This window comes from Salvelinus sp. IW2-2015, unplaced genomic scaffold, assembly GCF_002910315.2.
Source record: "Salvelinus sp. IW2-2015 unplaced genomic scaffold, ASM291031v2 Un_scaffold1046, whole genome shotgun sequence".
Lineage (NCBI taxonomy): Eukaryota > Metazoa > Chordata > Actinopteri > Salmoniformes > Salmonidae > Salvelinus > Salvelinus sp. IW2-2015.
In genome coordinates this window covers 25,761-40,791 of record NW_019942701.1, presented here as the reverse complement: position 1 = coordinate 40,791, position 15,031 = coordinate 25,761, and the positions used below count along the sequence as shown (strand labels likewise).

General features: G+C 42.5%; 1 protein-coding gene across 2 annotated transcripts; it reads left to right on the top strand.

Moving 5' to 3' along the window:
- The first annotated feature begins 1,545 nt into the window (after positions 1 to 1,545).
- On the top strand, positions 1,546 to 14,772 carry LOC112069543 (SLAM family member 7-like). 2 transcript variants are annotated; one of them, XM_024136880.2, is made up of 5 exons: positions 1,546 to 1,639; positions 2,675 to 2,977; positions 3,139 to 3,414; positions 3,623 to 3,739; positions 14,245 to 14,772. In XM_024136880.2, the coding sequence occupies exons 1-4, from the start codon at positions 1,585 to 1,587 to the stop codon at positions 3,724 to 3,726; spliced, it is 738 nt and encodes a 245-aa protein (XP_023992648.1). In that variant the 5' UTR covers positions 1,546 to 1,584; the 3' UTR covers positions 3,727 to 3,739; positions 14,245 to 14,772. The 2 variants fall into 2 exon arrangements, with proteins under 2 accessions (XP_023992648.1, XP_023992647.1); XM_024136879.2 differs by having other exon boundaries at positions 14,238 to 14,528.
- The last annotated feature ends 259 nt before the right edge of the window (positions 14,773 to 15,031 follow it).

Genomic DNA, 15,031 nt, shown 5'->3' with positions numbered 1-15,031 from the left:
GTATATTAACCAATGCCTTCATTTGGTTTACAGTAGATAATGTTTTCAGACTGTTAGTATATTGAGATGATTTGAGAGGATGATGAAGCCAATGTAATTATACTGTGGTGTCGATCAAGACCAGACCTGGGTTCAAAAGGATAAAAAAATATATACCTTTAAAAATACAGAAATACAGTCGGTATGCTGAGTTTTGCATCATATGATGCTGAGTTTTGCATTATATGATACTGAGTTTATATCATACGATGCTGAGTTTACATCACATGAGGCTGAGTTTACATCACACAATGCTGAGTTTTGCATCATATGATGCTGAGTTTTGCATTATATGATGCTGAGTTTTGCATTATATGATGCTGAGTTTTGCATCATATGATGCTGAGTTTTGCATTATATGATGCTGAGTTTTGCATTATATGATGCTGTGTTTTGCATTATATGATACTGAGTTTATATCATACGATACTGAGTTTTGCATCATATGATGCTGAGTTTTGCATTATATGATGTTGAGTTTTGCATCATATGATGCTGAGTTTTGCGTCATAACGGCTGTATTTCTGGATTTTGAAAGTCATATATTTTTATTCATCCTTTATTTCGACAGCGAGTCATGCTGAGACCAAGGTCTCGTTCACAGGTGAGCCCTGAATACACATCATTATACACATTAATATTCACGTCAATAAACATCAATATTCACATCAATACACATCAATATACAGATCAATATGCACATCAATACTCACATCAATATACACAATCAATAATACACACCAACATACACTTCTACATATCAATATACAGAGATTATTCCATAAATCGGGAAAAATAACTAAAAGCAGATTTACCTAACTCAGTGGAGATCAAAGGGATCTCCAGAGTTCTCCATCTCTGAGATCGGGTCTGTAAGTTAATAGTGAAGTAAGGTACGGCGGAGGTTTATGGAGGAGGGCTGTATAAACTAAAAGAGTGCAATGCATCGACAAACGAGACTTCAGAGGGCCACCCTAATTTCTGATACAGAATGCAGTGATGTGTACTGAATCTGTCGCCCCTAATAAAGTGCAGTGCGCTATGATAAACTGTGTCCAATGACTTCAATACAGTGGCAGCTGCAGTCATATAGACAATATCGCCATAATCTATGACCGGTATGAACGTCGACTGAATTATTTGTTTTCTGCTAGTTAAATTAAACGCATGGCTCCCCTATTTGGGTGTCAGTAATTTGGTAGGGACTGCCTACCAGAAATGTACATGTTAAAAAACGTGTTGGAAATACTATAATTACACAATAACAAATCTTATATTAAACACAAGTTGATTTGTAACATGATAAAAATGCATTCTACCCCGTCTTTAATTTCACAAACACCTGAGTTTGGAGTGCATTTTCAGTTCCTAAATAAATGTCTAATGTATTGGAGTCAAGTCATTTCAAATGCCACGGAACTTGTTAGAATGGCAAACAGAATGTGTTAATCTTCCGGTTATGGGTGTAAAAAGCTACTGGAGGAAGTGGAAGTATAGGCCTATGTGACAATACTTCCTCATTTAGGTTTAGTCATTTATCAAGGTATGGCGACCTTGCGTTTCCCCATCGCTATTCTACTAACTCTCCTCCATCAAGCAGGTGAGATCATTTTCTAAGACATCTGTATACTGATATTTATTACATTGATTAGACATGTCTGTCTATAATCTGATTATTAGGTTAGTAAGTAACAGGCAGTATAATGTGTGCTGATTACTTTGCTTATAACCAGTCTAACCAGTGTAATGGTTGTCTGACCAGTCCAATCAGTGTACTGGTTGTCTAACTGGTGGGTGACACAGGAACTCAGAAGAAGTCATATGATCTACTGAAGTTTTAAGTCATGTGTTGTGATGTGTTTATATATTTATTTATTTATTATTGATTGACTTTTAAATAGAAAATATGTAATTCACTTTAGGGCAAAAATTGTTTATGATAATGTAGTTTTAAACATATGTTGAAGCTATACACATTTGTTTACAAGTAATGAGTAATAGAGCAATTTTGGGTGGTGATAGTATACTGATAGTATACTGTACTGTACTACTGTGAGAAAAAGTTCTCAGTGTCAGCTACAAGAAAGTCAATGACAGGAAACTACGCAACAGCTCCATTTGAAGCATGGAAACTTCTCACTATCTGAAATGCACAGATCAACTTGTTTTCACACGTGTCTGTAAGAATCAACCACAAGTATGTGCTCACATATTTGAGCACTCAAGTTATCTATGCTTTTAGGCAGATTAGGTTATACTTCATCAAGTTGCTTTTACTGAATGGTTTCTGAAACTGAACAGTTGATAGTGTGTATCATATCCTAGTTATTAATGGTAAAAGTACTTCTGTATTACTTGATGATCTAAAGGCAGCTGATCTTATTAATGGGTTTATCTTTAAGCCATTTAGCAAATAGGGTGTATAGAGAAATTCCAGCTCGAACTACAAATACTGCAAATTGGATCATTACAATGTGTCAGCCAGTTTGGCTATTTGCAAAAATATATATATTTGCACATATTCCTCTAGATGGTTGAGTTGCTTAATTCATATATCCTACTGCTCTTTTTGTCACATTGTATGATGGGTTTTTTCATATTTTTTTACATTAAGTATTCTGTGTTTTTATTTCAGAGCCCAGTGCTGTGACCTCTGTGTTTGTGCTGAAGGGACAGGATGTTCACCTGGATGTCCAGACAAATGTTAAACTGAAAAAAGATGTTGATGTGCTATTTTGGAAATTTAACAGATCAGACAATGTTGTAAAGTATCCCCCAAAAGTTACCTTTGAAGGGTACGAAGATAGGACTGAATTTAGTGAGGGAGACTTCTCTTTGCTACTGAAGAACCTACAGGAAGGAGACAGTGGACTTTATGACGCAGTAGTGTCTGGTAACAAAGACAGAAAAGTTGCTGCATACTTGATAGAAGTCCAAGGTATGTTTGACATTTCTTTCAATTTTTTCTACAGTGACACAGTTACAGTATCAATCAATAGAGCTAAACATGGTGTACAGGTTAAAGGCATATTCACTGGTACTCTAACTCCTGTACTCAGGTTAATAAACAAACAATAAAGGGGGTCTACTTGTTTTCAGAGAGAGTTGAGCCTCCAGTCCTGACAGTGGACTCTGTCTCCTCCATCAATGCCACCTGTAATGTGACTGTGACCTGCAGAGGTCAGAACACCTCTGTCACCTCCAGCTGTAACAACAGCACCTGCTCTCAGGTGGGAGGAGAGAGTAGAGGGGCTGAGACCTCCACTGTCCCCCTGCTCTCTGTGGCAGGGGGTTCCATCATCTGTAACCACAGCAACCAAGTCAGCTGGGCCAACGACACCAAGGAGATCAAAACTATTTGTCCATTGGAATTAGGTAAGACAGATGCATACAAAAACACAGTACACACACACACACACACACACACACACACACACACACCACACACACACACACACACACCACACACACAACCACACACACACACACACACACACACACACACACACTAGGCTAGATTAGATGGTATATGCTACAGAATGTTGACGTTTAGATTTTGATGTCACTGTAATTCCAAAAACAGAGCGGGAGAGAGAGGACCGTAACTACGCTGTCACAGTCGGGATGCCAGGTCCCGTCATCCACGTCATCATCATCTTTGTTGGATGCGCCTTGATTGGTTGGTGAAAGCTAAATAAAGGTAAGCTCACTGTTCTTGCTTATTACAGAAACCGTACAGTTATGAAATAAAACGGTTCCCTGAAGTAGGGAAGAAGATATAGCATACTCAGGGGAGTCAACAATCAATCCTATTCACCTGAAGCAAACGAAATCATGCCCAACGTGCCAATGGATGCCAAGCCACCCCTCGGAAGCCCCACAATTCTGGCATTTCCATAATTCTTTACTGCACTTTAGTAAGCCCAAACCCCCTGACTGCACAAGGCCAAAATATGTTATACCACATTCTCTCTTCAGGGAACAGTAGTTAATTCATTACTGTACATTCCCTTTCAGTCGATCACTCGGTATAAGACATGCAGACATACAATCAAGCCCCAAGCCGACTCAGAGGGTACCAAACTATGAGACCCACGGCAGCCCAAGCACACACAGGTTCCACCGGATCCAAAAAGGGGTCACTGAAGCCCCCTTTTTCCCCTACCTTAATACTTACCTAAGAAGCCTGAATTGTCAGTACCTCATGAGGCCTGAACTGTCAGACCCTCTATAACAAACCAGAACCTTCTACAACATGGCTATGTATACTGACACGCTGCCACTGCAGCCCAAGTCCCTAGACCCCATGGTTCCAAGAATAACACTAACTTTGTGAGCCTAAAATGTCAGAACTCGTWSAAGGAACCGCAARTCCAAAACAASARAACACCAGTCATGACTTGGTAAAACGCWCGCGCACTGCATAGCGTCAACCASTGTCACTGAAACCCACAGGAAACCTGCAGTAACCTTGGAAGGGTGTACTYGCACACTGCCAYGGCAGCCCAATGCTCAAACCCACAGGGAATTGTGGCAACCCGGATAAATGCATACTATGTCTGCTGCAGCACATCAAGGCAGCCAAAGGCTTATTAAACCCACAGGGAAACTGTGATAACCCGAACAATTGTTGCCTGACATCGACCATGGCGACCCAACATTTTCCATACACACAAAAAGCTTATTTCTCTCAAATTCTGTGCACAAATATGTTTACATCCTGTTAGTGAGCATTTCTCCTTTGCCAAGATAGTCCATCCACCTGACAGGTGTGGTATATCAAGAAGCTGATTAAACAGCATGATCATTACACAGGTGCACCTTGTGCAGGGGACAATAAAAGGCCACTCTAAAATGTGCAGTTTTGTCACACAACACAATGCCACAAATCAAGTTTCAAGCTGAGGAGTGTGCAATTGGGATGCTGACTGCAGGAATGTCCACCAATGTCATTTTAGAGAATTTGTCAGTACGTCCAACCGGTCTCGCAATGTGTTTGGCGTCGTGTGGGTGAAAGGTTTGCTGATGTATTTGTATTTATTATGGATCCCCATTAGCTGCTGTCAAGGMAGCTGCTACTCTTCCTGGGTAGTTCTTGTATGCATGTGACTGTGCCAATGTTTGTGTTGCTACACAGATTTTCTTAATCAGTTTTTTAAATCTAATTTTACTTCTTGCGTCAGGTACTTCATGTGGAATAGAGTTCCATGTAGTCATGGCTCTATGTAGTACTGTGTGCCTCCCATAGTCTGTTCTGGTCGTGGGGACTGTGAAGAGACCTCTTGTGGCATGTCTTGTGCAGTAAGCATGGGTGTCTGAGCTGTGTGCCAGTAGTTTAGACAGACAGCTTGGTGCATTCAACATATCAATACCTCTCATAAATAAAAGTAGTGTTGAAGTCAATCTCTCTTCCACTTTCAGCCAGGAGAGATTGACATGCATATTATTGATATTATCTCTCTGTGTACATCCAAGGGCCAGCCGTGCTGCCCTGTTTTGATCAAATTACAATTTTCCTAAGTCCTTTTTTGTGGCACCTGACCACACGACTGAACAGTAGTCAAGGTGCGACAAAACTAGGGCCTTTAGGACCTGCCTTGTTGATAGTGTTGTTAAGAAGGCAGAGGATCACTTTATTATAGACAGGCTTCTCCCCATCTTAGCTACTAAATCTTAGCTACTAAATGCCCTTTATGCTCGCTTCGAGGCAAGCAACACTGAATCATGCACAAGAGCACCAGCTGTTCTGGATGACTGTCTGATAACGCTCTCGGTAGCCGATGTGAACAAAACCTTTAAATAGGTCAACATTCACAAAGCCGCTGGGCCAGAGGGATTACCAGGACGTGTACTCAAAGCATGTGCGGACCAACTGTCAAGTGTCTTCACTGACATTTTCAACCTCTCCCTGACCGAGTCTGTAACACCTATATGTTTCACGCAGACCACCATAGTCCCTGTGCCCAAGGAAGCGAGAGTAACCTGCCTAAATGATTACCGCCCCGTGGCACTCATGTAGGTAGCCATGAAGTGCTTTGAAAGGCTGGTCATGGCTCACATCAACAGCCTCCTCCCGGACACACTAGACCCACTCCAATTCGCAGACCGCCCCAACAGATCCACAGATGACGCAATCTCAATCGCACTCCACACCACCCTTTCTCACCTGGACAAAAGGAACACCTATGTGAGAATGCTGTTCATCGACTACAGCTCAGCGTTCCACACCATAGTGCCCAAGAAGCTCATCACTAAGCTAAGGACTCTGGCACTAAACACTTCCCTCTGCAACTGGATCCTGGACTTCCTGACTGGCCGCCCCCAGGTGGTAAGAGTAGGCAACAATACGTCTGCCACGCTGATCCTTAACGCTGTGACCCCGTCAGGGGTGTGTACCTAGTCCCCTCCTGTATTCCCTGTTCACCCACGACTGTGTGGCCAAACATGACTCCAACACCATCATTAAGTTTGCTGACGACACAACAGTGGTAGACCTGATCACCGACAACGATGAGACGGCCTATAGGGAGGAGGTCAGTGAACTGGCAGTTTGGTGCCAGGACAACAACCTCTCCCTCAATGTGAGCAAGACAAAGGAGCTGATCATGGACTATAGGAAAAGGCAATCCGAACAGGCCCCCATTAACATCGACGGGGCTCTAGTGGAGCGGGTCGAGAGTTTCAAGTTCCTTCGTGTCCACATCACCAATGAATGATCTTTTTCCAAACATACCAAGACAGTCGTGAAGAGGGCATGACAAAACCTTTTCCCCCTTAGGAGACTGAAAATATTTGGCATGGGTCCCCAGATCCTCAAAAGGTTCTACAGCTGCACCATCGAGAGCATCCTGACTGGTTGCATCACCGCCTGGTATGGCAACTGCTCTGCATCTGACCGTAAGGCGCTAAAGAGGGTAGTGCGAACGGGCCAGTACATCACTGGGGCCAAGCTTCCTGCCATCCAGGACCTATATAATAGGCGGTGTCAGAGGAAAGCCCATAAAATTGTCAGAGACTCCAGTCACCCATACCGGTGCCCCCTGTATATAGCCTCGTTATTGTTATTCCTATTATGTTACTTTTAATTATTACTTTTTATTTTTGCCTACTTGGTAAATATTTTCTTCTTCTTGAACTGCACTGTTTGTTAAGGGCTTGTAAGTAAGCATTTCACGGTAAAGTCTACACTTGTATTTGGTGCATGTGGCAAATAAAGTTTGATTTGATCAATATGTTTTGACCATGACAGTTTACAATCTAGGGTTACTCCAATCAGTTTAGTCATCTCAACTTTCTCAATTTCCACATTATTTATCCAATATTTAGTTGAGGATTAGGGTTTACTGAGTGTTTTGTTCCAAATACAATGCTTTAAGTTTTAGAAATGTTTAGGGCTAACTTATTCCTTGACACCCACTCTGAAACTAACTGCAGCTCTTTGTTGAGTGTTGCAGTCATTTCAGTTGCTGTAGTAGCTGATGTGTATAGGGTTGAGTCATCCGCATACATAGACACTCTGGCTTTACTCAAAGCTAGTGGCATGTCGTTAGTAAAAATGTAAAAAAGCAAGGGGCCTAAACAGCTACTCTGGGTGAATTCCTGATTCTAACTGGATTATATTTGAGAGGCTTCCATTAAAGAACACCCACTGTGTTCTGTTAAACAAGTAACTCTTTATCCACATTATAGCAGGGTGTTCAAAGCAAAAACACATACGTTTTTCCAGCAGCAGACTATGATCAATCATGTCAAAAGCTGCACTGAAGTCTAACAAGACAGCCCCACACTCATTGTATCATCAATTTCTCTCAGCCAATCATCAGTCATTTGTGTAAGTTCTGTGCTTGTTGAGTTTCCATCCCTATATGCGTGCTGAAAGTCTGTTGTCAGCTATTGTGGTAGAGCAGTCGGAATCAGCTTTGTTATGTCCTGTACTCGTGCTCCTGTTTCTCACCATAGAGCTGCCTATGATGACAGCTGGCGATGTTAAATGTGCCAGTCTCTCAGGCAGCCTCACGGTCTGATGAGGGTGGGAGCTCCAAGGATCTGAACCCGAGGTATAAGCCACCGGAGAGGGAGACAGAACAGAGGACGAAGATGCAGGTACATCCGGATCCGATCTTGAATGGGAAGACCCCAAGGAAGAAAGTGCTTCAACCTCTGGATCCTGGGCGGCAAAGCTGTTTCTGGTCTGTGTCATGTCCGGGCACAACCTCTCCAAGGATACCCCCATTTCCAGAGGACGCTTTCTTTGACTTCCACGGCGAGTGACCTACCTCCATGGCTGGTTGGTTGTGTCGAGAACAGCGCCGTTCTCCAGGGAAGGGGTAGACACATTCGGGATGGAACCCTGCTGAGCACCGGCCAGTCGGCTGTGGAGAGCCGACACTACAGTGACACTTCCACCAGACCAGAGCGGTGTCCGGCTACTGATGTGGAAGAAAAGGAAAAAGTAGGCGGGTGTGGATTCCCAAGTAGCTGGTGTAGGTTTGCTACTTGCTTGCTAAGAGTGGCCACTTTGCTCCTGTAGTCCTCCGCAAGCAAGCAGTTGCTACATTGAAAGTCAGCGCGGTCCACATCATCCCGGAACAACTCTATGCAAAGGACATTTTGCGCTGCATGAGGCAAATGGTGATCACACCAGATTCTGATTGGTTTTATGATACAAGCCCCTACCTTTTTTTTTTAAATATATTTTTTATATATTTTTTTGAATTTGACCCCCTTTTTCTCCCCAATTTCGTGGTATCCAATTGTTAGTAGTTACTATCTTGTCTCATCGCTACAACTCCCGTACGGGCTAGGGAGAGACGAAGGTCGAAAGCCATGCGTCCTCCGAAACACAACCCAACCAAGCCGCACTGCTTCTTAACACAGCGCGCATCCAACCCGGAAGCCAGCAGCACCAATGTAGCCCGCCACAGGAGTCGCTGGTGCGTGATGAGACAAGGATATCCATACCGGCCAAACCCTCCCTAACCCGGACTTCGCTGAAGTTGGAGACTTTTATTTCCCTCACCAATTTGAAACATCTATCTGAGCAGCTAACCGATCGCTGCAGCTGTACATAGTTCATCTGTAAACAGCCCACCCAATTTACCTACCTCATCTCCTTACTGTTTTTATTTATTTACTTTTCTGCTCTTTTGCACACCAGTATCTCTACTTGCACATGATCATCTGATGATTTATCACTCCAGTGTTAATCTGCTAAATTGTAATTATTCGCTCCTATGGCCTATTTATTGCCTACCTCCTCATGCCTTTTGCACACAATGTATATAGACTCATTTTTTCCCCTACTGTGTTAATGACTTGTTTATTGTTTACTCCATGTGTAACTCTGTGTTGTTGTCTGTTCACACTGGTATGCTTTATCTTGGCCAGGTCGCAGTTGTCAATGAGAACTTGTTCTCAACTAGCCTACCTGGTTAAATAAAGGTGAAATAAAATAAATAAAAAAATAAATAAAAATTGTGCGTTGCCCCACGGACCTCCCGGTCGCGACAGAGCCTGGGCGTGAACCCAGAATCTCTGGTGGCACAGCTAGCGCTGCGATGCAGTGCCCTAGACCACTGCGCCACCCGGGAGGCCCCTACCTTTTTTTAAGGTATCTGTGACCAACAGATGTATATCTGTATTCCCAGTCATGTGAAATCCATAGATTAGGGCCTAATGAATGTATTTCAATTGAAGGATTTCCTTATATGAACTGTAACTCAGTAAAATCTTTGAAAAATGTCCATCTTGCGATTATATTTTAGTTCACTGTAGTTAGTCTATTGTATATAATCATTGATTTACTTATATGAACTGTAAATCTGTGAAATTGTTGCATGGTGCGTTAATATTTTTGTTTAGTATAATAAAAAACTATGAAAAAACTATAACATTTATTTACTACACAACAAACATAAGAGGAAAACAAAACTAAAGAATAGCAAATATAACTGAAAGATAAAAAAAACAGCCTAACAAAAAGCAAAGCAAAAAAGGTGTGTTTCAAGGTGTCTTATAAATATGCAAACAGTTTCGGCCCCCGTCAGGTTCTCTGGTAGGAAATTCCACGCGCCAACACGCGCCAACAGTACAGTCGTAATCCCTCTCGAGGGTAAACCCCTAGTTGTCAAATTGAACCTTTCAGGGGCCGGACCCACAGATCCCATATCTGAAGTCGTGGGTGCCAAATTCCTGTGCATCTGGGACAATAGATCCCGATGACATGTAACCCCCCACGGGTCCCCGCTCAACAGGCGGATAATCTCTGGAACCAGGGTTGTGTGGGCCAACAGAGAGCCACCAAAATAAACAAAAGACCCTCCTGACGGAGCCTCTCCATGGTCGCATGAACCAGAGGAATACCTAGAGCAGGGTACGAAGCCACTGATACGCCAAAGCATCCGTTCCCAACGGAGCACCCAGATCCCTTATTGACTAGATGACAATGTGCGTTTTCTCTTGATGCATAAGATCTAAGTAGGCCCTGACGAAAAATCCCAAATTCTGGGCCATCGCCGAGCGGTGTAGTCTCCACCCACCCTGGAAAGTAGCTCTGCACCCACATTGAGAGATCTGGGAAGATACGTCACCCTATGCGACAGGAAATGTGCACTGCTCCGTACGAGCAGATAACGGGCCAGGTTTAGGAGAGAGAGATCATGTCCCCCCCTCACTGAAACAGACGCAACAACAGAAGTCCCAGAGGCGGCCTCCCAAGTGGCACTGCAGTCTAAGACACTGCATCTCTGTGCTGCGTTACTACAGATTCTGGTTCGATACACAGCTGTATCACAGCCGGCCACGACCGGGAGAGCCATGAGGTGATGCACAACAGACACCTACATCGTAGACAAATCTCGTAGCCTTTGTGTGCTTGAAAGGTTTGTAAATTGCRTGACGTGCTCTTCCTTCAGACTGGCTGAAGAGTGAAGAATTTAGGAAATGCAGTCCATTCGGAAACTATTCAGACCCCTTGACTTTTTCCACATTTTGTTTCATTACAGCCTTTTTCTCAAATGGACTAAAACATTTTTTTCTCAATAATCTACACACAATACTTCATAATGACTAAGCAAAAACAGGTTTTTAGATATTTTTGCAAATATATTTAAAATAGAAAACTGAAATAACATATTTACATAAGTATTCAAAACCTTTACTCAGTATTGTTATAATCTCCACCCGGCACAGCCAGGAGAGGACTGGCCACCCTTCAGAGCCTGGTTCCTCCCTAGGTTGCTTCCTAGGTTCCTGCCTTTCTAGGGAGTTTTTCCTAGCCGCCATGTTTCTATATCTGCATTGCATGCTGTTTGGGGTTTTAGGCTGGGTTTCTGTATAGCACTTTAGCCTTTATAGCACTTAGCCTCGAGTCTTCTTGGGTATAACGCTACAAGTTTGGTATAACGCTACAAGCTTGGTATGCCTGTATTTGGAGAGTTTATCTCATTCTACTCTGCAGATCCTCTCAAACTCTGTCAGGTTGGATGGGGTGCGTCGCTGCACAGCTATTTTCAGGTCTCTCCAGAGATGTTAGATCGGGTTCAAGTCCGGGCTCTGCTTGGGCCATTCAAAGACATTCAGACGCTTGTCCCAAAGCCACWMCTGCGTTGTCTTSGCTGTGTGCTTAGGGTCGTTGTCCTGTTGTAAGGTGAACCTTCGCACCAGTCAAGGATCTCTCTGTACTTTGCTCCGTTCATCTTTCGCTCGATTCTGACTAGTCTCCCAGTCCCTGCMRCTGAAAAACATCCCCACAGCATGATGCTGCCACCATGCTTCACCGTAGGGATGATGCCAGGTTTCCTCCAGATGTGATGCTTGGCATTCAGGCCAAAGCATTTAATATTGGTTTCATCAGACCAGAGAATCGTGTTTCTCATGGTCAGAGTCCTTTAAGTGCTTTTTGGCAAACTYCAAGTGGGCTGTCATGTGCCTTYAACTGAAGAGTGGCTTCCGTCTGGTCGYTSTACCATAAAGGCCTGATTGGTGGAGTGCTGCAGAGATGATTGTGGGCGGCCAGCTCTARGAAGTTTTAGTGGTTCCAGACTTCTTCCATTTAAGAATGATGGAGGCCACTGTGTTCTTGGGGACCTTCAATGCTCCAGAAAWGTTTTGGTACCMTTGGCCAAATCTGTGCCTCGACCCAATCCTGTCTCGGAGCTCTATGGACAATTCCTTCGACCTCATGGCTTGGTTTTTGGTATGACATGCACTGCTAACTGTGGGACCTTATATAGACAGGTGTGTGCCTCTCCAAATCATGTCCAWTCAAATTGAATTCACCACAGGTCGACTCCAATCAAGTTGTAGAAACAWCTCAAGGATGACCAATGGAAACAGGATACACCTGAGCTCAATTTCGAGTCTCATAGCAAAAGTTTGGACACACCTATCAACAATTTTTCTTTATATTTACTATATTGTAGAATAATAGTGAAGACATGAAAACGCTGAAATAACACATATGTAATCATGTAGTAACCAAAAAGGTGTTAAACATATCAAAATATATTTTAGATTCTTCAAAGTAGCCACCCTTTGCCTTGATGACAGCTTTGCACACTCTTGGCATTCTCTCAACCAGCTTCAGCTGGAATGATTTTCCAACAGTCTTGAAGGAATTCCCACATATTCTGAGCACTTGTTGGCTGCTTTTCMTTCATTCYRCAGTCTTTCTCATCCCAAACCATCTCAATTGGGTTGAGGTCAGGTGATTGTGGAGGCCAGGTCATCTGATGCAGCACTCCATCACTCTCCTTCTTGATCAAATAGCCCGTACTSCGCCTGGAGGTTTGTTGGTGTCCTGTTGAAAAACAAATGATATTCCTACTAAGCGCAAACCAGATTGGATTGAGTATCGCTGCAGAGTGCTGCGGTAGCCATGCTGGTTAAGTGTGCCTTGAATTCTAAATAAATCACATACAGTGTCACCAGCAAAGCACCCCCACACCATCACACCTCCTCCTTCATGCTTCACGGTGGGAACCACACATGCAGAGATAATCCGTTCACCTATTCTGCGTCTCACAAAGACACGGTGGTTGGAACCAAAAATCTCACATTTGGACTCATCAGACCAAAGGAAAAATGTCCACCGGTCTAATGGCCATTGCTCGTGTTTCTTGGCTGAACCAAGTCTCTTCTTCTTATTGGTGTTTTTTAGTAGTAGTTTCTTTGCAGCAATTAGACCACGAAGGCCTGATTCATGCATTCTACTCTGAACAGTTGAATTTGAAATGTGTCTGTTACTTGAACTTTGTGAAGCATTTGTTTGGGCTGCAATTTCTGAGGCTGGTTACTAATGAACTTATCCTATCTCAAGTATAAAATACATTTTGATTTGTTTAACACTTTTTTGGTTACTACACGGTTCCATGTGTTATTTCAAAGTGTTGATGTCTTAACTTTTATTCTACAATGTAGAAAATAGTAAAAATTAAGAAAAGCCCTGGAATGAGTTAGTGTGTCCAAACTTTTGACTGGTACTGTATGTAAATAAGGTATTTCTGTTTATAATTTTAATAATATTTGCAATCATTTCTAAAAACCTGTTTTCACTTTATGGTGTGTTGTGTGTAGAATGATGAGTACATTTGAAAAAACAAGGCCAGAACAAGTCTGTAACGTTACAAAATGTGGAAAAGGTAAAGGGGTCTGAATACTTTCTGAATGCACTCTAGTTACGAGCCACGGAATTATAGCCAGGAAAGAGGGGCTTCCGAGGGCTTGGCAWCCATTGGCCCATTGGGCATGGTTTCAGTTTGCATCAGRTGAATASGAYTGGTYGTTGACTCCCTATAGTGTTATACCTCGTGAGAGACTGAGAGTGAACACATTATATTAATTAAACTTTTGTGAAAACGGTTGAAAACAGGATGTAGTSATTTCACATTATTTATATATATTCATAGCAAATCTTTATTGTATTTTTATGTAGTTGATTTATAGGTGACAAAGTGGAAATTATAATCACAGGGTATGCTATATTCAGGGTAAGATACCATAGATATTTAACACCACTGATACTGTGTCATTGTTGATGCCATTTTAAAAAATGCMGTTAGTGGAAAATGTATACATTCTAAAATACTGAGAAACTCATGTTMATTTCTTATATTATAGAGCATTGAACCACTGAAAACACCTGGGTCACCATTCATAAATTCCCATTGAAGTTGTAACTGTATGTTTTTTTTCTGCAGACTCCAGGTAACAGTCAAGTAGGTGGTGAAGAGCAGGAATCTCCAGGTCCAGCATCACCCACCATCTACAGTATGGTGGGAGATTACCACCCCACCATGGTGGGAGACCAGTCTCCACCTGAAGACTTCCTCATGACCTCCGTGACCATGCCTGAGAGTATATATGCCACTGTATGGTGGGGGGAAAAGAGTAGCAAACAATAATTAGGAATTTTAACATCATCTAGACCAGGATTCTATCACTTTGCTTTTTGTCGGCTATACACCTTTGAAGGCAATGTTCCCGCGTTCAGAGAAAACATTAAATTCAGCTCAATCTGGAAATTATGTTTAAATGTACATAGCTGACAAACYATGATCAGATTGAATCTTGGCCTAAGACCGCGGAAGATCCGTGCTATAGCGTGATTGAAATGTAAAGGCAATGTACCTGCGTGTGTGGGGACTGCATCGGTAAACTCTGCATATGTCGGCTCAATCGGAAATTACCTTTACATTTCTATCGTGCGACAATTCGGATATTCTTCCAAACAACAATCAACTACAGATGAAGGCTCTTAATTTGACCACACTGTTGTTGCAGGAAATGCAAACTTGTAGTGTATTCGAGGTTTAAAAATGCTTCTAAAGTTTGGAATTTACACTTTAAAATATCAGACTTGATTTGCCAATACAAAAAATTGAAAACCTCCAAACATTTTCATTATTTATATCCCCATAATCCTGTTGCTTCAGGATATTTTCCTGTTGTGAGAAACTGGTGAAATTACGATCCTACATCTGTAAGCACAGCT

Bases quoted from the DNA above. Each gene is read 5' to 3' on its own strand.
- LOC112069543 (XM_024136880.2), top strand. From the start codon at position 1,585: ATGGCGACCTTGCGTTTCCCCATCGCTATTCTACTAACTCTCCTCCAT. The intron at 1,640-2,674 runs GTGAGATCATTT...TTTTTATTTCAG, and splicing joins AACTCTCCTCCATCAAGCAG to AGCCCAGTGCTGTGACCTCT. The intron at 3,415-3,622 runs GTAAGACAGATG...TTCCAAAAACAG, and splicing joins TATTTGTCCATTGGAATTAG to AGCGGGAGAGAGAGGACCGT.